At 45.0% G+C, this 24,556-nt stretch overlaps 1 protein-coding gene across 1 annotated transcript in view; it reads right to left on the reverse strand.

Moving 5' to 3' along the window:
* Positions 1 to 446: 446 nt before the first annotated feature.
* Positions 447 to 24,556, reverse strand: part of PLPP2 (phospholipid phosphatase 2) — a 51,137-nt gene continuing 27,027 nt past the window's right edge. Inside the window, exons 2-6 of the mRNA XM_026699115.2 lie at positions 14,247 to 14,398; positions 10,034 to 10,311; positions 7,144 to 7,201; positions 2,623 to 2,799; positions 447 to 1,599 (exon numbers count right to left, since the gene is read on the reverse strand). Of these exons, the coding sequence (XP_026554900.1) occupies positions 1,462 to 1,599; positions 2,623 to 2,799; positions 7,144 to 7,201; positions 10,034 to 10,311; positions 14,247 to 14,398 (803 nt within the window). The 3' untranslated portion in view covers positions 447 to 1,461. The remainder of the gene's footprint in view (positions 1,600 to 2,622; positions 2,800 to 7,143; positions 7,202 to 10,033; positions 10,312 to 14,246; positions 14,399 to 24,556) is intronic.

The following is a 24,556-nucleotide window of genomic DNA, read 5'->3' on the forward strand; positions in this document are numbered from 1 at the left end:
ATTGGTATTGGCTTTATCCAACTCTTTTCCTGATTGTTTTTAATAGATTTCCTTTTCCTTTTCTTTTTTTCTGAACAGTCAGCATACAGTAATCGGTTTGAAATTCGCTCTTCCTGAATTCATAACGACTCACCTAAGGAGTTTCTTCAACCAACCTTAAAAGGATCGAAACTTTCATTTCTTTTGCACACTTTTCTCGTCATCCGTGCAGAAAATACACGTATTCAAGCCCTCCCCACCCCCAAATTCCCATGAGAAATGTCTGCTGCTCAGACTGTTTAAGTAATTTCCTTCTCTCTTGTGGTAGCACTGAAAGCCCATAATTTGGAGTTTTTCCCATCCCCCTCCTTGCTAAAAATTTTGGATTTCAAAGCTTTGGTAAAAATATGATCATTAGCAGCAAGAGCAATAAAACAAAAACAAAAAGTCAGCAGGGACTTAAAAAATTCCGTTTCAATTTTATTCAATCTTGCTTGATTTTATCCATTGGGAAACGCAAACCCGCCTGTACAAAAATTTGATATCGGAAAGATATTGCCTCATTTTAGCAGTTTAATAAACATCACTGATGTCCAGTATTGGTACTTCTTATGGCCTCTCAACCCGGACTAAATTTTAAGATATTATCCGGGTGACAATTTGCTTTTTTTACGGAGCAAATCTGGGATATTTAATCTTGGCAACTTTAAGACCGGTGGACTTCAACTCCCAGAATTCCCCAGTCAGCCATGGCTGACTGGGGAATTCTGGGAGTTGAAGTCCATCGGTTTTAAAACTGTCAAGATTGGACACTCCAGAGCAAATATTTCACATACTAGGTCATTTCTGAAGGTTTGTCTGCATTCAAACACAAACTTCCTTTAAATTCCCCATCAGGCCCCTAAAAGGGGGGAAATGGGGGAAAAACCCACATAAAGGTATTAAAAAACACCATATCAATTTTGAGGAATCCTTCCAGGGTTTTGGGGAGAGAGAGAATTATCAGATACCCGCTAACTGTTGCAAAGCAAGCCGTTGCAAACTTTTGCAAAGCCAAGAGCGAAGTCCAGATAAAACGTCGAAATATACACCGGCGTGTTATTATTATTAACCCCACACAGAAAAAGCAGGCTTGTCCAGAAGTTTTTCAGCAAGAGATTAAAACAAAAAAACAAAAAAAAAAAGCTGGAACGTTTTTCAGATTCTGCCTTGGTCTTTGGCTTACGTGGCGGTGAGGCAGGCATTTCCAAGTGTCAAACGTGTGTTGTGTCGTGCTGTGCAGTGGCATCGGGCATAATAATAATAATAAAAAAAAAATGGTTTAAAAACGAACGAAAAAGAAGAACGAAAGGGAAAAAAAAACCCCAAATCTTCCGGTTTCCCCTCTTCGTTGGATGAGTTCCAAAGGAAAGTAGAAAATACCGGATTAAAGGCAGATCAGATGGTCGCTGCTGGAATCGAACCAATTCAAAATCGCCCCGGTCACATAGAGACCTGATAGTTGCAGTGGTTACACTCCGACTCGCTTAGCGGCAGGGGGATGCTGGGTTTACGCCCAAGGTCCTGTTCTGCACACGATGACTGGGGCCTCTCCTTGAAGAAGTCGGAAACATAGCGGACCTGGGAAAAAAAGGGGGCTCAGATGAGAAACTGCCAAAGATGGACAGCTTGATTTAAGTGGTTAAAGCACAAGGTTAGAAACTGGGAGACCGTGAATTCTAGTCCTGCCTTAGGCATGAAAGCTGGATGGGTGACTTTGGGCCAATCACCAAGAGACGGTGAGTTCTAGTGCCGCCTTAGCAATGAAAGCAGGCAGGGTGACTTTGGGCCAATCGTCAGGAACAGTGAATTCTAGTTCTGCTGTAGCCATAAAAGCCGGCTGGATGACTTGAGGTCAAACACCAGGAGACAGTGAATTCTAGTTCTGCTGTAACCATAAAAGCCGGCTGGATGACTTGAGGTCAAACACCAGGAGACAGTGAGTTCTAGTTCTGCCTTAGGCATGAAAGCCAACTAGATGACTTTGGGCCAATCACCAGAGACTGGGAGTTCTAGTCTTGCCTTAGCCTTGACTGTCAGCTGGGTGTCTTTGGGCCAATCACCCAGAGGCTGGGAGTTCTAGTCCTGCCTTAGGCTTGAATGCCAACTGAGTGACTTTGGACCAACCACCAGGAGAGAGTGAGTTCTAGTTCTGCCTTAGGTTTGAATGCCAGCTGGGTGTCTTTGGACAATCACCAGAGACTGGGAGTTCTAGTCCTGCCTTAGGCTTGAATGCCAACGGAGTGACTTTGGACCAACCACCAGGAGAGAGTGAGTTCTAGTTCTGCCTTAGGTTTGAATGCCAGCTGGGTGTCTTTGGACAATCACCAGAGACTGGGAGTTCTAGTCCTCCTTAGGCTTGAATGCCAACGGAGTGACTTTGGACCAACCACCAGGAGAGAGTGAGTTCTAGTTCTGCCTTAGGTTTGAATGCCAGCTGGGTGTCTTTGGACAATCACCAGAGACTGGGAGTTCTAGTCCTGCCTTAGGCTTGAATGCCAACGGAGTGACTTTGGACCAACCACCAGGAGGGAGGGAGTTCTAGTTCTGCCTTAGGCAAGAAAGCCAGCTGGGTGACTCTGGGTCAATCAGTCCATTGCTTACCGTAAGGATAGCAATGAGTGCTCCCTGCAGGAGGCCAACAAGGACATCGCTCCAATGGTGCTTGTAGTCTGACACTCGGCTGTAGCCCACAAAGATGGCGAAGCAGAGGAGAAAGAACTGGATAGTTGGGCGCAACAGCCGGGCCCATCGGCCAACCAGGCGGGCCTGAACGTAGAGCTAGAATCCAAGAGAAAAGGGGGGGGGGGGCTTTAAAGATGGCCGCCTGAGGATTCTGACTTTGGAAGAGAAGGCCTTCCTTTGGACCCCAAGGCTGAACTCAATGCCCAAATAGAATTCCACCCATGCCGCCAACCCTAAATGAGCTCCGAAGCTGGGTTTGTCTGACGAGGCCACAGGAAATTAGGAAGGAGGGAGAGAAGGAGGCAGGGAGGGAGAGAGAAGGGGAGGGAGGGTGGAAGGAAAGGAGGAGGTAGGGAGGAAGGAAGGAGGGATGGAGGAGGGAGGAAGAGGAGAACGAGGAAAGAAGGAAGAAGAGAGAGGGAGGAAGGAAGGAGAGAAGTAAGGGAAGGAGAGAGGGTGGGAGGAAAGAAGAAGGGAGGGAGGCAAGGAGGAAGGGATGGAGGAAGGAAGGAAGGAGGGAGGAAGGAAAGAAGGAAGAAGGGAGAGGGAGGGAGAAGTGAGGGAAGGTGGAAGGAAGGAGAGAAGGAGGGAGGAGGAAAGGAGGAAAGAAAAAGAAGAGAGGGAGGGAGGAAGGACAGAAGTGAGGGAAGGAGGGAGGGTGGGAAGGAGGAGGGAGGGAGGAAAGAAGGGAGGAAGGGAAGAAAGAAGGGAGGATGGGAAGAAAGAGGGAGGAAGGAAGGAAGGAAGGAAGGAAGGAAGGAAGGAAGAAGTGAAGGAAGGACAGTGGGTGGGAAGAAGGAGGAAGGGAGGAAAGAAGGGAAGAAGGAAGAAGTAAGGGAAGGAGGGAGGGTGGGAAGGAGGAGGGAGGGAGGAAAGAAGGGAATAAAGAAGGAGGATGGGAAGAAAGAGGGAGGAAGGATGGAAGGAAGGAAGGAAGGAATGAAGAAGTGAAGGAAGGACGGTGGGTGGGAAGAAGGAGGAAAGAAGGAAGAAGTAAGGGAAGGAGGGAGGGTGGGAAGAAAGGGAGGGAGGAAAGAAAGGAGGGAGGAAGGAAGAAGTGAGGGAAGGACAGTGGGTGGGAAGGAGGAGGAAGGGGAGAAAGAAGGGAGGGTGGAAAGAAAGAGGGAGGGAGGGAGGAAAGAAGGAAGAAATAAAGAAATAAAGGAAGGACAGTGGGTGGGAAGAAGGAGGAAAGGAGGAAAGAAAGGACGAAGTGAGGGAAGGAGGGAGGGTGGAAGGAAGGTGGGAGGGAGGAAAGGAGGAGGAAGGAAGGAAGCAAGCAAATAAAGAAAGCACACCAGCGGTAAAGGAACAAGGGAAGCAAGTAAATAAATCAATAAAGGAAGCAAATCAATAAAGTTTGCAAGTAAATAAACAGGGCATGAAAATAAACACCGGGGGGGGGTCTCCCCAAAAAATAAATAAAGGAAGGAAAAACAAACATAGGACAGAACTAAGTCAATAAAGGAAGCATGCAAACAAACAAACAAACAAAGGGAGCAAGTAAATAAAGCGTGCAAATAAACTAATAAATAAAGGATGCAAATAAAAGGAAGCAGGCAAAGAGATGAATAAATAAATAAAGGGAGCAAGTAAAAAAGTCAGCAAATAAATAAAGGAGGCCAATGAATAAACAAAGGGAGGCTACCAATAAATATCCATGCAACATTTCTCGCCCTCCCCTCTTTGGGGATTTTGAAGGATCCTCAAAGAAACCCCCCTTCGCCCCTCCAGTGATCAAGGCAGCTGCTAAGGGGTTGCTGTATCTGTGCATTGTGACGGCCCCACTCGGTTCCTTTTTAAATGAGTAGAAAATCCCATCAGTGTTTTATAATTCAGAATTGAGGTAGAGAAAGCCTTGAGCGTAGGGAAAGCAGTACATCTGCTACCTTTTTAAAAATATATATATATATTTAGTTTAAAGAACCGGGGTCCTTTGGAAGTCAATCAGATCTCTTTTTTATTTTTTATTTATTTTTTCCTGCATTTGTGGGGAGAATGTTGGCCGCCTCCTGCAAAACTTTTCTGAAGAGACCTGGAGATGCCAACGATTTTTGAAGCTTGGAGACTTGAAGGCGGGCGGGGGGTGGGGACGGGGACTTCAACTCCCAGAATTCCCCAGCCAGCCATGTTTCTGAAGCTTGGCCCCTTGGAAGGTGGGTGGGCTTCAGTTCTGGGAGTTTGAAGCCCACACCCATTTTCTTCAGGTGGCTAAGATGAGAAACCTTTCTCATAATCGCTACCCAGCTGATTGTTGGGAGGGATGGGGAGCCGATCATGGGAACAGCTGATTGTTGGGAGGGATGGGGAGCCGATCATGGGAACAGCTGATCGTTGGGAGGGATGGGGAGCCGATCATGGGAACAGCTGATTGTTGAGAGGGATGGGGGAGCTGATCATGGGAACAGCTGATTGTTGGGAGGGATGGGGGAGCCGATCATGGGAACAGCTGATTGTTGGGAGGGATGGGGAGCTGATCATGGGAACAGCTGATTGTTGGGAGGGATGGGGGAGCCGATCATGGGAACAGCTGATTGTTGGGAGGGATGGGGAGCCGATCATGGGAACAGCTGATTGTTGGGAGGGATGGGGAGCTGATCATGGGAACAGCTGATTGTTGGGAGGGCTGGGGAGCTGATCATGGGAACAGCTGATTGTTGGGAGGGATGGGGAGCCGATCATGGGAACAGCTGATTGTTGGGAGGGATGGGGAGCCAATCATGGGAACAGCTGATCGTTGGGAGGGATGGGGAGCCAATCATGCGAACAGCTGATTGTTGGGAGGGATGGGGGAGCCGATCATGGGAACAGCTGATTGTTGGGAGGGATGGGGAGCTGATCATGGGAACAGCTGATTGTTGGGAGGGATGGGGGAGCTGATCATGGGAACAGCTGATTGTTGGGAGGGATGGGGAGCCGATCATGGGAACAGCTGATTGTTGGGAGGGATGGGGAGCTGATCATGGGAACAGCTGATAGTTGGGAGGGATGGGGGAGCCGATCATGGGAACAGCTGATTGTTGGGAGGGATGGGGGAGCCGATCATGGGAACAGCTGATTGTTGAGAGGAATGGGGAGCCGATCATGGGAACAGCTGATTGTTGGGAGGGATGGGGGAGCCGATCATGGGAACAGCTGATTGTTGGGAGGGATGGGGGAGCCAATCATGGGAACAGCTGATCGTTGGGAGGGATGGGGAGCCGATCATGGGAACAGCTGATTGTTGGGAGGGATGGGGAGCCGATCATGGGAACAGCTGATTGTTGGGAGGGCTGGGGAGCCGATCATGGGAACAGCTGATTGTTGGGAGGGATGGGGAGCCGATCATGGGAACAGCTGATCGTTGGGAGGGATGGGGGAGCTGATCATGGGAACAGCTGATTGTTGGGAGGGCTGGGGGAGCTGATCATGGGAACAGCTGATTGTTGGGAGGGATGGGGAGCTGATCATGGGAACAGCTGATTGTTGGAAGGGATGGGGGAGCCGATCATGGGAACAGCTGATTGTTGGGAGGGATGGGGGAGCTGATCATGGGAACAGCTGATTGTTGGGAGGGATGGGGAGCTGATCATGGGAACAGCTGTTTGTTGGAAGGGATGGGGGAGCCGATCATGGGAACAGCTGATCGTTGGGAGGAGAAAAAAAAAGAATGAAATACCATAAGGCCGTGATGGCGAACCTACGGCACGTGTGCCACAAGTGGCACGCAGAAGTCATTTGTGCCGGAATGCGAGCCGCAGGCAAACTTACCTCGCTGCGCAAGTGCGCGCCTCACAGCTGATTTTTCGGCTGGTTTGAGGCCCCTGCAAGGCTTTTCGGACTGAATAGGCCCATTTCATCACTTCCTATAATACCAGAAGTGATGAAACAGGCATATTACTCATCCTGAAAAGCCTTGCAGAGGCTTTTTCCAAGCCACTGGGAGGCCGAAAAATGCCTCAAACCAGCAGAAAAATCAACTTTGAGGTGCAATGCAGGTAAGGGGGTGGGGGGGAATGGGGTGGCATTGCACGCATAGGCGCAGAGAGCATGGGGGAGGGACGCATTGCATTCTGGGCGCTGTCACGAGAGTGCGCGCGTGCTAACGCGCATGCAGTTTTTGCCACAGCAGTCCAAAAAGGTTAGCCACCACTGCTTTGAGGAGTGACTGGGCAGGAGAGAATGTAATCAGTGATGTTGGGCGTACGTGCGATGTCGCGCATGCGCGATAAGGACTGGCTGGGCGGGGAGGGGAGGGGCGGGTGGGGGAGGGGCCAGCGATTTACCGGTTCTCTGAACTGCGCAGAATCGTAACAATTGGTTCTATAGAACTGCTCCGAACCGGTGGAATCCCACCCCTGAAGCTGCGTCTTTGGGTGACAAAAAAGGGCATCCATTCTGCTTCGCCATCACCCCTTTCTTCACCAAAAACCATTTGAACCCCGCGAATCCGTCACTTACCGCTAAAAACATCATGCAGTACATCCCGAAGGAAGAATGTCCAGAATAGAATGACAATCTAGAAAGAGAAGGGAACCAAAAAAAAGAGAGAAATATATAGATGACAGGTAAGTCCTTAAATTAGAATCCCACCATTGAACCCAAACTTTCTATCGCTACGTGAAAAAATTGGTTAAGCAAATTTTGCCCCCATCTTACGACCTTTCTGGCCACAGTTGTTAAGTGAATCACTGCGGCCATGAAATGAAAACACGGTTCTTAAGTGAATCTGGCTTGCCCCATTGACTTTGCTGGTCGGGAGGTTGCAAAAGGGGATTACGTGACACCCCCGCCAGGACCCCGCAACTGGCATAAGTACATGCCAGTTGCCGAGCATCTGAATTTTGATCCCGTGAACCCTGGGGGATGCTGCAAGAGTCATAGATGTGAAAAATGGTCATAAATCATTCTTTTCAGGGCTGTTGTAACTTTGAATGGTCATTCAATGAACTCTTGTAAATCCAAGACTCTCTGTATTCATTAACTATGATGAATCATTATTAATTTTTGACTATTTCCTGTTAATGGTTATAACTGCATTGATTTTAAGAATTGCCAGGAAATCCACTTCCTTATTTGCATTCATCTATTCTTGAAATAAGAGTTTTTTTCCTTTTACGTACTTCGCCCCCTTGGGGGAATGTTATATTTGAAATTCCCTTTTTGCACGTAGCTTTGCACACTGATCAAATTGCTGCTGTCATGTTTTGTGGCCTTTGCAAAAAAACGATACAGGGAAGTCCAAGACTTACGGCCACCAATTGAGCCCAACCTTTCCGTTGCTAAGGGAAACGTTTGTGAAGTGAATTTAGCGCCATCTTACAAGCTTTCTTGCCATGGTTGATAAGTGAATCACTGTAGTAGTTATTAAGTTGGCCACATGGTTGTTAAGTGAAATCTGGCTTCCCAGTTGGCTTTGCTTCTCAGAAAGTCGTAGAAAGGAATCACGTGCAGGGGTGGGATTCAAAAATCCCAGCAACCGATTCGCTGTCTGGTGGCTGGGTGGGTGTGGCCATGGTGGGCGTGGCCTACCGGAACTGTTTCCGGCTTCCAGTGGGCCTCCAGAGCCTAGGGGAGTCCGTTTTCACCTTCCCAAGGGTCTGGATGCTTCCCTTGGGTCTCCGGGAGCCTCCCCTGGCCTCTGGAGGCCCTCCGGAAACTGGAAACAGGCCCGTTTCCGGACCTCTGGAAGGCCCATTTCCCACCCCCTCCCAGAGCCTCCACACAGACCCTGCACCGAAAATGGAGGGGAGGTGCGAGGTGGGCGGGGCCATCCATATCGGTTTGGCCAACCGGACTTTAAAACCTGGTTCACCCGAACCGGTAGAATCCCACTCCTGCGACGGTCATCAACAGGAGTCAGTTGCCAAGCGGTTGAATTCTGGGGATGCTTGCCACGGTTGTTAAGTGTGGAAAACGGTCATAAGTCACTTTTCTACGTGCTGTTGTAACTTGGAACGGTCACTAAATGCACTTTTGTAATGGCATTTGGGTAACCACTCCCTCACCTCAATGACCCTGTTTGGACAGAAGCAATATTGTGTGTGTGTGTGTGTAGCCACTGAGTAAGCAAATCCTCACAATTTTTATAGACTTTAATTAAAAGGGCGGTTTGGTGCAGTGATTAAGGCAGCTGGCTAGAAAATGGGGCCTTTTTAGTCCAAGTTCTGCCTTAGGCAGAAAGCCAACTGGGTGTTTTTGGGCCGGCCACTCTCCCTCAACCCTAAGAAGGGAGCAATGGCAAACCACTTGCCAAGAAAACTGCAGGGACACGTTCAGGTGGTGACTGGAGTCACGACTGGTTCAAAAGAATCCAGAAAAGAACGGTTAATAGTTAATTATAGATACAGATAGTCCTCCTTTATGACTGTCTCATTTAGTGACCATCCCCTTACTACAGTGATGAAAAAGTAACTTTTCAAAAATCCTTGCATTTACAGACTTGCTGGTCTGTAAACAAAGCTAAAGTAAGAGTACAAACACCGTCACAGTTTATTAATGTATTTATTTTAGAAAATGTATATTGCCGCCTCCTCACACATTATGTTTCATTTAATGACCAAATTCCAGGTCCAATTGTGATCACTAAATAAGGACCAGCTGTTGTGTATTTTCCTGGAAGAAAAATTTCAGGGAATATTCCACTGCAATACAGAATCTATCTATCTATCTATCTATCTATCTATCTATCTATCTATCTATCTATCTATCTATCTATCTATCTATCTAAAAGCAAAATACCACTCACACATCATCACAAAATCTCCAGAACTGTAAAGCCAACAAACTTGAAATTTGGTCCCTATGTTCCTCTTGGCTTCTAGGTGCTCACTAAGAAAGGGTTTTTCAAAATGACCATCAGAGCATTTAGAGCATTTCCTGTATTATTATTATTAACACGCTCTGATGCTAAGGAGTTCTACTCCCCCTCCCCACCTGAAAAGAAATCTGTTCCAAATGCAAAACACAAGCAGAGGAGAGGAGTGTCAGGTTCAGTTTCAGTTTCACAGCACTAAGCAGCTTTAGTACAGAACAGTTGAGCTAAGCCACGCCCCAGGCTCCTTGCTGTCTCCTTCTTGCTCACACAGCAAATACTGTTTCAGTTTCCAAACAGCCCTCAACTCTCTCACACACTGACAGGACACTAGCCAGATGAGTAACGATGGATGCTGGTAGGCAGAGGTAGAATTCCCCCCACCCTTATTTTCCTCCCCCATATCTAAGCTCTACCACATAGTTTCGTAGCAAAGCACGGGTATCGAGCGAGTATGAAATATGGATACGGAAACCGGGATCCAACTGCGGTCGTAAATCCGAGGACCCTCTGCATCTCTGACGGCGTTGAACGTACCTGGATTCTGTGATGCTTTTGGAGTTGCCCTGGCACACGTCTTCCACCTGGATGTAAACCGAGCAATTCATTTTGGTCCAGTCTGGGTCACAGACGGCCAGGAAATTGGGGCGCAGGCGGCCGATCGTGTACTTGGCCAAGTCAGTCAGCGACTGGCTGACGGCGCTGCCAAACAGGAACGTCCCAATAACTTTGTAGAGAGCGGCCAGGTAATTGTTAAACTGGGAACGGGAGTACAAGCGTTCGGTGTAGACCAGGTAAGCCTCGCCTACGGAAATCTGAGGAGAAAAACAATGAAAGGGGAGGTTCCCCCCGGGACATCCATTACGCCCTCCCCCTCCTCAATTCCCCCCCCCTCCAAAGCTGGTGAGTCGAACGTGGGGTGACGCTACTTCCTTTAAGTCATCTGGTGACCATCCACAACCGAGGACACCTCTGTGAACTCTAGACTGGATGTTTTTAAGAAGAGTCTAGACTCTGCAGTCACTTATCTGAAATATTAATAGGTTGTCCTGCTTGAACAGGGGGCTGGACTAGAAGACCTCTAAGATACCTTCCAGCTTCTATTCTATTCTATTCTATTCTATTCTATTCTATTCTATTCTATTCTATTCTATTCTATTCTATTCTATTCTATTCTATTCTATATTCTCTATACTCTATACTCTACTCTATTCTATTCTCTATACTGTATTCTATTCTATTCTGAAATTCTATTCTATATACTGTATTCTATTCTATTCTATTCTGTAATTCCATTCTATTCTATTCTCTATATTGTATTCTATTCTATTCTATTCTATTCTGAAATTCTATTCTATTCTATTCTCTATACTCTATTCTATTCTATTCTATTCTATTCTATTCTATTCTATTCTATTCTATTCTATCTGCAATTCTATTCTATTCTATTCTCTATACCGTATTGTATTCTATTCTGCAATTTTATTCTATTCTGTTCTGTTCTATTCTCTATACCGTATTGTATTGTATTGTATTGTATTGTATTGTATTGTATTGTATTGTATTGTATTGTATTGTATTGTATTGTATTGTATTGTATTGTATTGTATTGTATTGTATTGTATTGTATTGTATTCCTCAAATGAAAAAAGGACCAATTGTGCTAAAGGCAGTCCTCAGTTTACATCTGTTCATTTAGGGGCCATTCGAAGCTACAACAGCACTGAAAAAAAGTGACAGGATCGTTTTTCACCCTTACGACCATTGCAGCATCTCCATGGTCAAGTGTTCAAAATTCGGGTGCTTGGCAACTGGTTCATCTTTATGACGGTTGCAGCGTCCCAGGATCCCCCTTTGCAACCTTCTGACAAGCAAAGTCAATGGGGAAGCCAAATTCAATTAACAACCGGGTTGCTAACTTACCAGCTGCAGCAATTCACTTAGTGACCGTTGCAAGAAAATAGCCATTGCAATAGCACTTATATACCACTTCACAGGGCTTTTACAGCCTTCTCTAAACCAGTGGTCACCCACCAGTGGGCCGGGGACCACTGGTGGTCCATGAGAAAATATTGGTGGTCCGCAGAGAAATGTCACACACACACCCCAAAGCAATTAATCCAGGCTGTGCGGGAACACAAGGCTGTGCCACCCACATGGCCCACAGGAACACAAGGCTTGCATCGCTTGCATTGCGAACAACACGAGGTAGTGAGGGGAAGGGGGAAAGGGCGGAGGGGGGAACTTGCCCCACTCGCCCCACATGCTTCGCTTGGCCACCAAGCTGCTTCTTTCCGTTTCTTTCTTCTGCCGCTTTTGGCTGCACGCAAGGAAAGCAGCCAAAGTCTTTCTTTCTCTCCCCCAAACTCCCCCAGAAATGAGTCTTTAAGACCCTGCAAGTCATCCTGCTCCAAGAGGCTGCGCCGGTGCAACAAAGATTCATTTCTGGCAGAGTTTGGGGGAGAGAAAGAAAGACTTCAGCTGCTTCTGCTGCTTTCCTTGCATGAAGCCAAAAGTCTCTCTCTCTCTCCCCCTGAGAACGGAGCTGGAGACGGTATCCTGAGATCCCAAGTAAAGAACTATTGATCGGTAGGAAAACAGGGTGGGGAATTTTCCTGCAGACTTTTTGGGGGATTTTCCCAGGGTCTCCGGTCCTCGGGATTTAAAATTATGTGTTTGGTGGTCCCTGAGATCCAAAAGGTTGGCGACCCATGCTCTAAACGGTTTACAAGTCGGCCTCTGGCCCCCAACAATCTGGAAAAGTTATAAAATGGGACCAAACTCCCTGAACAAACTCTGAACAAACAAAGAAACTTTGGGCTCGTAAGTTGAAGTCTACCTGTACTGGGAAAATGCAACGCCGACTTCTGCCCTTAAATTTTTTAGCTGGAGAACAAGCTCTTTTATCCTGTTCAGCCACCTCGAGTCGGAAACTTTAATTTAGTTTCTCATCAAGAAAAAGAGAGAGAAATTTAGAATGGCTGAGAAAAAACACACCAAGTTTTTAAAATTGTGTGAGGGTTCTTTGTTCACATCTGCAAACAATAGTAGAGTTCAGATGCTGGCATTAAATTTAAACGTTTAAGCTTCCTTTTTACATCATACAAAACAATTAAGCTCACTGCTCCTGGTCTCTTTTATTAAGGTTATATTGAGCAATTATTGTATAACCTCAGGAATTACCTGCTCATTCTTACTTTTTCTTTTGAGACTACACTTTTTGATTGTAATCAGATAAAAGGATTATCACAAGACCAAACAAAGACTGAGGACTGTTGATGTACTTTCCAAAAGGAGGGAAGTAAAGGCCAACCTTTCTCTATACCTGTGTATAGGCTCTATTGTGCTAAATAACGTAACGTAAATAAATCACATTTTAACTAAAAAGAAACTGGCTGCGGGGTATTTCTCCCTACACGAATTCACTGTACTTTTTAACCAATAAAACCACCTGCATGATATAGTAAGATACTGGGAAGGACTGGGTGAAGTAGGGGGAGAAGACTGCACCCCAAAATAGAAGTTTTGGATTAAAGAAAGAAATATGTCCACCCCTCCTCACCTGATCTGTCAGAAGGTCGCAAAAGGGGACACTGCAACCGTCATAAATATGAGTCAGTTGCCAAGCATCGGAATGTTGATCAGGTGGCCACAGGAATGCTGCAGCGGTCGTAAGAGTGAAAAACGGTCCTAAGTTACTTTTTTCAACGCCGTTCAGAGGTGGTATTCAGCTGGTTCTGACCGGTTCTGGCGGACCGGTAGCGAAACTGATTGACTGGTTCGGAGAACCGGCAGATGCCACTTCTGGCTGGCCCAACCCACCCGCCACTGCTCTTAGCTCTCCTATATTCTGTTGTTTATTAGCTCAGCTGATTTGTGCAGAGAGCAGATTCCCACGCCTCAGCTGAGCTAAAAGACAGCACAGCTGTCATGCCCTTGTTGGAGTCTGATTCTGAGGGGGAGATTGAGCAGCTGACGGAGTGGGAGTGTGGCTCCAGTGGTTGTGGAAGAAACGGTGGACGGGCACAGTCCAGTGGGCATTCAGAGGAAGACCCAGGGTCATCCCCTTTTCATCCTAGGGCACGCAGGGAGGAACGGAGAAGGGAGCAACATGGCTTACGGGAGAGAAAACGGCCCTGATCCCTTTCATTAGTTGCAGCTGGGAGAATAGGATATAAATGGGGCGTTTTACAAAACTCCTTGTTGGAAGCAAAGCGTGCATTATCTTGGTCAAGGCTTATCTGGGTTTTGGCGTCCTCCCAACTGTGATTGCTGAATTATCTTGTGGAAGTCTGCAACTTATCATCCTGGCCTGCCGTGTTAATGACTTCAGTTCGGTTTGTGTTGGGTTTTTTAAAATTTCTAATTATCTTTTACTTTGGGCTTGGACTGCATTTACTCCATTTGTAGACTGTTTTCGGAAGAGTTTGATATCCAGGATAATTGGACATTGAGGCCCAAGTTGGAGGCATTAAAGAGAATTTATTCTACTTTTGTGACTGTGTTATTTTTGTGTCACGCCCCAGGTCCTCACAACAGCTTACCAGTGTTGATACAGAGGGAGGTGTTTGAGTGTGTGTGCGAAGGGAGCTCTCTTGAATCAGAAGAAAAAAATTTTTTTGAAACCCACCACTGGTGCCACTGTAACTTCGAATGGTCGCTAAATGAACGGTTGTACGTCGAGGGCTGCCTGTATTCTGAGCTTGTCTTAGGTAGAGTATTTTTTTTAAAAAAACAACATTGTTCTTACTATAAAAACGGTGCAGGGGATGGTCACGCCAGCCATCACCCCGTGCGTAATGGTGTCTGGCTTGTGGGGATAATGGATGGAAGTGTCCTCACAGTAGAAACCCCTTTTGTAAGGAGAATTGACCAAGGTCAGGATGGCGAAAGGAAGTGAGGCTGCAAGGGAAAAAAAAAAAGACAGAACATTCAATAAGGCTCCTTGCCAACTTTTATCTCGCATCCATCCCTGCTCAAGCGGCTACGGTATGTAACTCCATTTATTGTCCGCAACTGTTCTGACCTAGGCTTCCCCAACTAGCACGAAGATCCTCATCCCAATAGACCTCTTTTATTGAGTTTACAGTGAATTCCTCTCCAATAAAGTCCTGGCCAACAGTCTTTCAAGAGATTCCACAGTTACAGACCTTTATCAGGCTTGGAGAGTTACCAGGCCGATATCTTTCAGACTCCACATTGCAGCAGACAATAATTAGCAAGAATGCAGCAACAGATCTTCAACCCAATGAACTAATTGTCTCCTGTAAAACCCCACTCTCCTTTCATTCCTTTTTTATTCCCTATGGGAAGGGCCATTCACCATCCACCTGTGGCTTTACTCCCCTGTTGACCCTTGTTCCTTAGCTGTTCTCTTCTCCTGGCAGCTCTGTGCATGCGCACACTGGGAACAGGCTCCAGCTGGTCTTCTGCCTCACTGATGTCTGACTCTGAAGGCAGCTGATAACTGTCAGATGGCCTTGGCCCCATCTCTGCCTCCGACGCAGAGCCCTCGTCAGAGCCTTCCCCAGACTCCAGGATTGGCCCATGTTCCTCCCCAACCTCCTCATTGTCCGAGTCTGCTGCCAGCTGTTTCCAGCTTCTGGACAGCCGTTTTCAGTTGTATTTATAAATTATATTATAAATCACATTATAAAAAAGAAGTTGAGACTCTAGAAAAAGTACAGAGAAGAGCAACCAGGATGATTAGGGGACTGGAAAAATGGCTGCAGGAACTGGGCCTGGCTAGTCTAGAGAAGAGAAGGACCACGGGAGACAGGAGAGCAGCCTTCCAGTATTTGAGGGGCTGCCACAGAGAGGAGGAAGGGGTCCAGCTATTTTCTAAAGCACCTGAAGGCCAGATAAGGAATAATGGATGGAAACTGATCGAGGAGAGATTCAACCTGGAAATAAGGAGAAACTTTCTGACAGTGAGAACAATCAACTCATGGACAGAAGTTGCCCTTGGGAGTTGTGGGAGCTTCATCACTTGAGACTTTCAAGAAGAGATTGGACTGCCATTTGTCAGAAATAGTGTAGGGTCTCCCGCTTGGGCGGGGGTTGGGGGTTGGACTAGATGACCTACAAGGTTCCTTCCAACTCTGATTACCTGTTAAAACGTTCTCTACTTTGATCAAAAAAATAAAGCTGGGATACGAATAATAAGCAAACAGATAAATGCCACATTCCTTTCTTTTCCACCATCACTTTCTGATGCTTTTAATTCCAAAGGAATAAAATAAACCAAAATGATCATATCTTCCACCGATGTTTTTGGAAGCTCAAATTCTGGAGCCTAGAATTATCCAAGCAATGTCATCAAATATAATATGTTCTCAGCAAAAAAAAAAAAAAATCCACATTGACATAGTAAAATTATTTAATTTTTTCTGCCTTAATGTACCAATAATTCTAGGGAGGAATGAGGAGATTTTTTCCATAATGTCACCCTTTTGATGGTCGACCATTGGCAATTTTTTTCCAGATGTTTTTTTCTCTCCATCAAATCAAAACCTTTCTAATGTCCTTTAAACCAGAGAATGCTGCCGTTTCCCTTGAGATCGTATAAATCTTTCACCTTTTTTTGCTTCCATTCAGCTGTCACATTGACAAATATTCCTCTTTTTTTCACCATTGTAGTTGTGTCTTGTGGTCTAAATAGAAAAGACTCCAGTCCTCGAATTATAACAGTTTGTTTAGTGACCGTTCACAGTTACAACGGCACTGAAAAAAGTGACTTACGGCCCAGAGTGTAACACAATGACCCAGAGTGTAATACAAACGTAACAAAATCCAAAACGTAAATAATTGTCCTTTAATGCCTCCAACTTGGCCCCACTGTTCAAAAATACTCAGCTGGAGATAAAACATACTCAATAGTAGTCTTCAAAAGAAAGCAATGCAGTCCGAGCTTAATGAGCAGATAGAGGTGAAATAAAAAAAACAGACAAACTACAATGATGAAATTTCCACAATGGAACAGGAGAAGTATTTACCAAATTCAAGGAGATAACAAGGCAGTCTGTTGGAAGGACGCCGACTTCAGACCAAAATAAAGCACGCTTTGTTTCCAGCGTTCGCCAGTACGCAGGTCCAAGCTCTTATTCAGTTATCACAGCTGCAGCCCATGAAGGGGATCAAGGCCCTCTCCTCCCGAGGAGACCACCTCTCTCCCTTATTCTCTCCTCCCTGCGTGCCCTGGGATGGAGAGGGGATGGGCCTGGGTCCTCCTCTGACTGCCCAGCCGGCCTCTGCCCTTCCCCAGCCTCCTCCACAACCTCCGGAGCCACACCTCCACTCCCTGTCGGCTGTTCCTCCTCTCCCTCAGAGTCAGTCTCCACCAGGGACATGACATTCACACTTACGACTGTTGCAGCATCCCCATGGTCACGTGATCAAAATTCAGATGCTTTTGGCCACTGACTTGTATTTATGACGGCTGCAGTGTCCTGGAGTCAAACGATCCCCCTTTTGTGACCTCCTGATGGAGCAAAATCAACGGGGAAACCAGATTCACTTAACAACCGTGTGACTAACTGAAACGACCGCAGAGATTCACTTAACATCTGTGACCCAAAAGGTCATAAAATGGCAAAAAAAATTACTGTCTCACTTAGCAACAGAAATGTGGGGGTCGATTGTAGTCGTAAGTTGAGGACTACCTGTAATTAATTATAGAACAGCTCAAGGTAGCACACAGTCATTGTGATGACCCAAAGGGGCGTGGCACAAAGGCAACACAGTCAGATAATCAGTAGAAGTCCCTTTATTAGATCCAACTTCGCCCCCAAGGTTCTGGGCTGGAGAAAAACTCTCCCAGGTACAGCCTTTGGATGCAGAGAATCAAGTCCAAAACATGGTCAACACAAACTGTAACTATAAGTCCAGTGAAGGCAAAATGAGGTAATTAGTCCGGCAGGGCAAAAGAAGGAGTTCCAGATGTGAAGGAACAACAGTACTTCAACCCGGTTGAGAGGATGCCAGGAACGCAGATAACCAAAGTCAACACAAGATAAACTCATGTTTGTTCCCAGCAGATGCCGCTCTCAGCTTGCCGCTCTTGTAAACTCTCTTCCCAGCTGTGGTAAATGAAGGGAATCAGGGCCCTTTCCTCCCCTGTAAGCTACGCAACCCATGTTGCTCTCTTCTCCATTCCTCCCTGTGTGCCCTAGGATGAAGAGGGCCTGGGCCTGGGCCTTCCTCTGAATTCCCTCTCCCTTGTTCTATCTCTCCCCTGCTCTGCCCAGCCGGACTTTGCCCTTCCCCAGTTTCCTCCACAGCCAACGGAGCCACACTCCCGATCCCTGTCAGCTGTTCGTCTTCCTTCTCTGATTCAGACTCCAACAGGGGTATGACAGGCATCGCTATATATATTGGTGCCTATTTAAAATTACGTTTAATGTACTTACTAAGCTTTCATTAGTCTCTGCTAACATCGTCAGAGTATTAAGCTACCAGAGGCTGACGAAAGCTTAGTAAGTACATTAAATGTAATTTTAAGTTTGAGATCACAGGATGTCTGTTTCTTCTTTTACAATATATATATATATATATATTATATATATATATATAATATATATATATATATAATATTTGTTTTCTGAGGTTCTCATGGGTATTTATATGTGGATCTTTGGTTGTTCGGGTTTTCTCCCGCGTAAGATTCAAGTATCTAGGCAACGTTTCGATGAAGTCTCATTCATCATCTTCAGGCTTCTGTCTCCGGCTCTGTGCTTCTCAGAGTAATGTGAGATTGCAGCTGCTTCCTCCTTTTAACTGCCAGTGTGGGTGGGACTTGATTGGGTGGGGGCTTGGCTGTGTTCTGATTGGGTGGGGGTGTGTTCTCATTGGTAGGGGGTTTGGCTGTGTTCTGATTGGTTGGGGGGTTAGCCGTGTTCTGATTGGTTGGAGGCGTGTTCTGTTCAGGTGGGGGCTTGGTTGTGCTCAGGTTAGTCTTAGTTGCTGGGGGATTTGAGCTGGTGAGTTGTGGTCTTGCTGTTTGGCTTCTAGTTCGTGGTCCTGCTGCATCTTCATAGTGGGTGTCGGTTTGCTTCATGTATGGCTCGGAGGGGTTTGAAGTGGGTAGTGATGCAGCTGCAGTGCAGCTTCTGGTCCATGGTAGTTTCTCATTTTCTGAATGGGTGGGAGTCTGTTTTCTACATGGAAGTGTGGTGGTGGCACAGTTCATCGAGATCATAAAGAAACAAAACTTACAACCTAGCGACCTACTAGTAAGCTTCGATGTCATATCCCTCTTCACCCAAGTGCCAATAAAAGAAGCCTTGACAGCCATCCAAAACAAATACAACCCCCCCAAGCACATCCTAGATCTAACCAACCACTGCCTATCCAATACTTACTTCACCTACAATGGACAAAAATACAAACAAATAGAAGGAGCACCCATGGGATCACCCCTCTCACCTGTCATCGCTAACCTCTACATGGAACACTTTGAAACACAAGCTCTAGAAAAATACGACCACAAACCCAAACTCTGGCTCAGATACGTAGATGACACCTTCATAATCTGGCCACATGGGAAAGAAAAACTGAACAACTTCCTCACACACCTCAACAGCCTACACCCCAAAATACAATTCACCATGGAAACAGAAGCCAACAACCAACTTCCCTTCCTAGATGTCTTGGTATACAAAAGATCCAATGGCTCCCTAGGACACACCATCTACCAGAAGAAAACACACACTAACCGCTATCTACATGCACTCTCACACCACCACCCAGCACAGATCAATTCCGTAGCCAAGACACTCATCTCCAGAACAAAATGCTTAGCCGATGAACAACACCAAAAAGCCGAACTACACACCCTCACCAACGTACTTACAGCCAATGGATTCCAAAGAAAGAAGATTACCCACCTAATCCAAAAAGAAACCCCAACCAAAATCCAAGACAGAGAACAAGAAAACGGCAAAGCCCTCCTCCCGTATATAAAAGGCACTACAGACAAAATTAGCAAGATCCTCCAAAAACACAACATCAAAACAGCATTCTGCACAAACAGAAAAATATCCACCATCCTAAGAAACCCCAAAGACAAAATTGAATTAGAAAACCAAGGAGTATACGAAATCCCCTGCACTGCCTGCCCTACCACATACATTGGACAAACTAACAGAAGAATAAGTGCACGCATTGAAGAACATAAGAACTCAATCAAAAAAGAAGAAACGACCTCTTCCCTGGTCCAACACCTCAAAGCCACAGGACATGAAATTGATTTTAAAAATACCAGAACCATCGCCAAAACCGAACACTTCAACAGCAGAATAATCAGAGAAGCCATAGAGATAGAAAAACGCCCACACAGCATGAACAAACGAGATGACACCTCCCGCCTTCCAGCCATTTGGAAACCCGCCCTCATGAACAGACGAGTACCTAACATGAAGAAGGACACCAGACCCACACCCATGAGAGCCACACAAGATGCCACCACCACACTTCCATGTAGAAAACAGACTCCCACCCATTCAGAAAATGAGAAACTACCATGGACCAGAAGCTGCACTGCAGCTGCATCACTACCCACTTCAAACCCCTCCGAGCCATACATGAAGCAAACCGACACCCACTATGAAGATGCAGCAGGACCACGAACTAGAAGCCAAACAGCAAGACCACAACTCACCAGCTCAAATCCCCAGCAACTAAGACTAACCTGAGCACAACCAAGCCCCCACCTGAACAGAACACGCCTCCAACCAATCAGAACACGGCTAACCCCCAACCAATCAGAACACAGCCAAACCCCTACCAATGAGAACACACCCCCACCCAATCAGAACACAGCCAAGCCCCCACCCAATCAAGTCCCACCCACACTGGCAGTTAAAAGGAGGAAGCAGCTGCAATCTCACATTACTCTGAGAAGCACAGAGCCGGAGACAGAAGCCTGAAGATGATGAATGAGACTTCATCGAAACGTTGCCTAGATACTTCGAATCTTACGCGGGAGAAAACCCGAACAACCAAAGATCCATATATAATATTATATATATATATATATATAATGGGGGGGGGGAAACGGGACTATTTTTCTGAAAGCTAGCAAAGTTGGAGCCATGCAAATGTTTTGCAGGAAAAACTGTGTTCCCAAAAAACAGAAGTAGGTCACACAATAAATAAATCTTAATATTTGGCTAATAGCTTGGTTAAGTCCCTGAAGTTTTCTTGGCGTCATTTTTGGATGTTGTTTTCCTTTAGTGTCTTTTTCCCAGGGCCGAGTGAGTGAGTAACTGGCCCAAGGTCAGCACCAGCTGGCTTCGCGCCGGAGGCAGAATTTGAACTTGCATCCACCTGGTCTCTAGCCTGAGGCCTTTAATTACCGCACCAAACTGGTTCTCGGGGGGAGTAGGTTAATGATACATTTTTTCTACATATTATTAGCCTGCTTCCGAGGCTCTTTTGACTGAAAACATGCATTGTGTATGTGTGTGAGGTGTCCTTCTAGATAACAACAGGGTACAAGTCCCTGTTGTTTTCTTGCCAATAAATTTCGGAAGTGGTTTTGCCCATGTCTTCTTCTCCCTGAGGAGAAGAGAGAGAGGGACAGGCCCAGGGCCTCCAAGCTGGTCTCATAACTAAGGCAGAATTAGAACTCAGCATCTCTGGTTTTTAACCTGGTGCCCAGTGTATCCTGAACTTGGCCATTTAAAGACATGCGGACTTCAACTTCCAGAATTCATCAGCTAGCCACGCTGGCTGGGGAATTCTGGGAATTGAATTCTGGGGGTTGAAGTCCACCTCTACAATATAGCCTGTACGAATTCTGAGATCTCATGAAAACAACCTGAAAATCGAAGCACAGGCTAAAGAAAAGTAGGCTGTCTTTTTATTCTCATCATAGTTGGGAACTAAAAAGGTCCATGCATCCACACAGTCAAATGATCCCATTTTGGGTGTTCGGCCAAATGGTCATTTATGACCATCTGTAGCATCCCACAGTCAAGTAAACCACAATTTACGACACTTTTCCTGGAAACCAGTATTAACAAAAATCTAGAAAAAAATGCCCTTTGTGAACCATGAATTCACTTAATGACCACGGTGTTTGTTTAACAACCACTGCAAAATATGTAAAATCAAGTGATTAACGACCTGCAGGGCTCACGTCCATAATTCGAGACTCAATTACAGTTAAGTTGAGCACTGCCTGTACTGTATATAATTATTATGTTGGCTCCCTTTTTCTCACTCAAAATGGCCAAATTAACTTATTTGATTAAAGGCAATAGCTAAATTTATGACTGACTGGAAAACTCTGATTGACTTTTTGCATGAAACAGAAATAAATGCACTTGTGGTTTTGGTAATTAGAAAAAAAAAAGGGGGCAATAGAAAAAAGTGAGCTTTCCTTTGTCATTTTAAAGCAAGAGATAACTTTGCAATGCTACTTTGCATTTGCTGCAAAGAAAACTGGAAGCGTCTTTGTTTCTCTATATTTTTGCAGTTTCCTTTTTCCCCCCCTCTTCCCTTTCTTCCTTTTCTTTGCCTTAGTTTTTGTTTAGTTATCTCCTATTCAAAACCTCCAATACAAAAAAAAAATATGTAGCAAAGACATTCGCTTCGAAATCTTTTGATGGATAACCTGATTTGCTCTAAAAGGCAAGACAGTAGTCTGTTGAAATTCCCAAAGTTTCATTCCATCTGGCTTGGCCCTGCAGTAAAATTCAGAAATTCAGTAGCATGGATGGTCTTCATCCAGAAATCTCCTTTTAATTTCAATTTTCCATTCCTTTTAGGGAATTTGTTGACCTCTCTGTTGTTTTAAGTATGTGGGTGTTCTTTTGCACACACAAACTGTTTTAGTTATATAAGGAATAGTCTTCACACTGGACATCCATTAAAAAAACTGTTAGTTTTATTGAAATTCTTCAAGCCAACTATGGCAGAATGCTGGTGTAGAATCTGAATGAATTAATAAAATTAAGATTCTGCCATGTTTTCTCCCCAAAAGCTGCACAACTGCACCACAACCACATTTCAGGAATCTGGACATTTTACGAAACTATCTGTGGTCTATTAAGTAGCCCCTTATAACATTTTTTACACACACACACACACACACACACACACACACACACACACACGTTTCTGCTAGGAGTTTGCTGAATGAGCAGACTTCAAACTGTTCTGCAGAATTCTTTTCTATATTAGGGTGCATTCCGATGCAATTTTTATTCCTCCGTGGTTTTCTCAAAAGGTTTAAAACAAATAAACTCCTGATTCCATCAAGCAGATGTCAAACATTCTTCTTTTTAACTGAATCAAGCCAAGTTCAGATAATAATACGAGTCCCTGCATCCTAGGCAGAATATTTACAGAATATTATGCTATTTTTGCAGCCTTGCGAGAGGAAAACCACAAGATTCTGATGATCAATTTGATCTGCTGATAAAAATTCCAGGCCAGAAACAATGGCAGGAGGGCTGAATTAATTAATCATTTTTTAGAGATTTGGGCTATTGCTTACAAATCACGGTTCCAGCAGCTATTTTAAGATGCTCACCCAATCTGGCTCCTTATCACAATCTCTGATACTCATTTTGGGGAAGGGGGGGTAACTTTTTATTGGTTTATCAAAATATCAAACACAAAGAGAAATTAAAAAACAATAGTAGAAACTTAGGAGGAGGAGTGAAAAGAAAAAAATATGGTGTAAAGATGGAAAATAAAGGAAAAATGACACCAACCTCCAACTCTCTTTAGCACAGGAGAACAACATTACAACCACAACTTTTTTACTTTTACACAACAGTACATACAAGCCATTTCTATAACAATAAACCTATTTAATTAGCAAAAAATAAAAAAATTAAAGTTTCATTTTTTTTTATTTGCATGCACAAAATCTGGAAGCAATTTCAAAATAGAAACAAGGTTAGAGATATACTTTTCTTTGAATAAAAGAATAAATTTTGACCATCTCTGCTTCTCTTTCCTGTGGGGAATAACCTTCTATCTTCTATCTATATATATAAAAGCAAAAAAGCACTCATGCGTCATCACAAAATCTCCAGAACCATAAAGCCTACAAACTTGAAACTTGGCATGTGTGTTCCTCTTGGATTCTAGGTGCTCACTAAGAAAGAATTTTTCAAAATAACCACCAGAGAACTAGTATTTTGTATATTATTATTAACACGCTCTGATGCTAAGGAGTTCTACTCCCCCTCCCCACCTGAAAAGAAATCTGGTCCAAATGCAAAACACAACAAGAGGAGAGGAGTCTCAGGTTCAGTTTCAGTTTCAGAGCACCAAGCAGCTTTAGTACAGAACAGTTGAGCTAAGCCACGCCCCAGGCTCCTTGCTGTCTCCTTCTTGCTCACACAGCAAATACTGTTTCACTTTCCAAACAGCCCTCAACTCTCTCACACACTGACAGGATGCTAGCCAGATGAATACCGATGGATGCTGGTAGGCAGAGGCAGAATTCCACACACCCCCGCCTTATTTTCCTCCCCAAAATCTAATCCCAACCACACACTTTCTTGCGAATCACGGCTATTGAGCTAATATCATATGTTATAATATATTATTCCCCACAATCTCTGATACTCTTAAGTTTATACATTCATGATGAATGTATTTATGATGACAACGATCATGATTTATCACTTATATCTTTTATGTACACTGAGAGCTTATGCACCGAAGACAGATTCCTTGGGTGTCCAATCACTCTTGGCCAATAAAAAATTCTCTTCTCTTCTCTTCTCTTCTCTTCTCTTCTCTTCTCTTCTCTTCTCTTCTCTTCTCTTCTATTCTATTCTATTCTATTCTATTCTTATTCCATACATTCTATTCTATTCTATTCTATTCTATTCTATTCTATTCTATTCTATTCCATTCCATTCCATTCCATTCCATTCCATTCCACTCCACTCCACTCCACTCCACTCTATTCAATTCTCAGTTAAAAATAAATTCAGAAAACGCGGCTGCTGTGATCTCATTCCGGCTGAATTTTTTAATGGTGCATGCAGGATGCAGACGTTTGCTGCTCCCAGCCACTGCTCAATCTGTGCAAAT

The sequence above is a fragment of the Pseudonaja textilis genome, chromosome 1 (genome assembly GCF_049901715.1).
Source record: "Pseudonaja textilis isolate UNSWEBS1 chromosome 1, rPseTex1.2, whole genome shotgun sequence".
Lineage (NCBI taxonomy): Eukaryota > Metazoa > Chordata > Lepidosauria > Squamata > Elapidae > Pseudonaja > Pseudonaja textilis.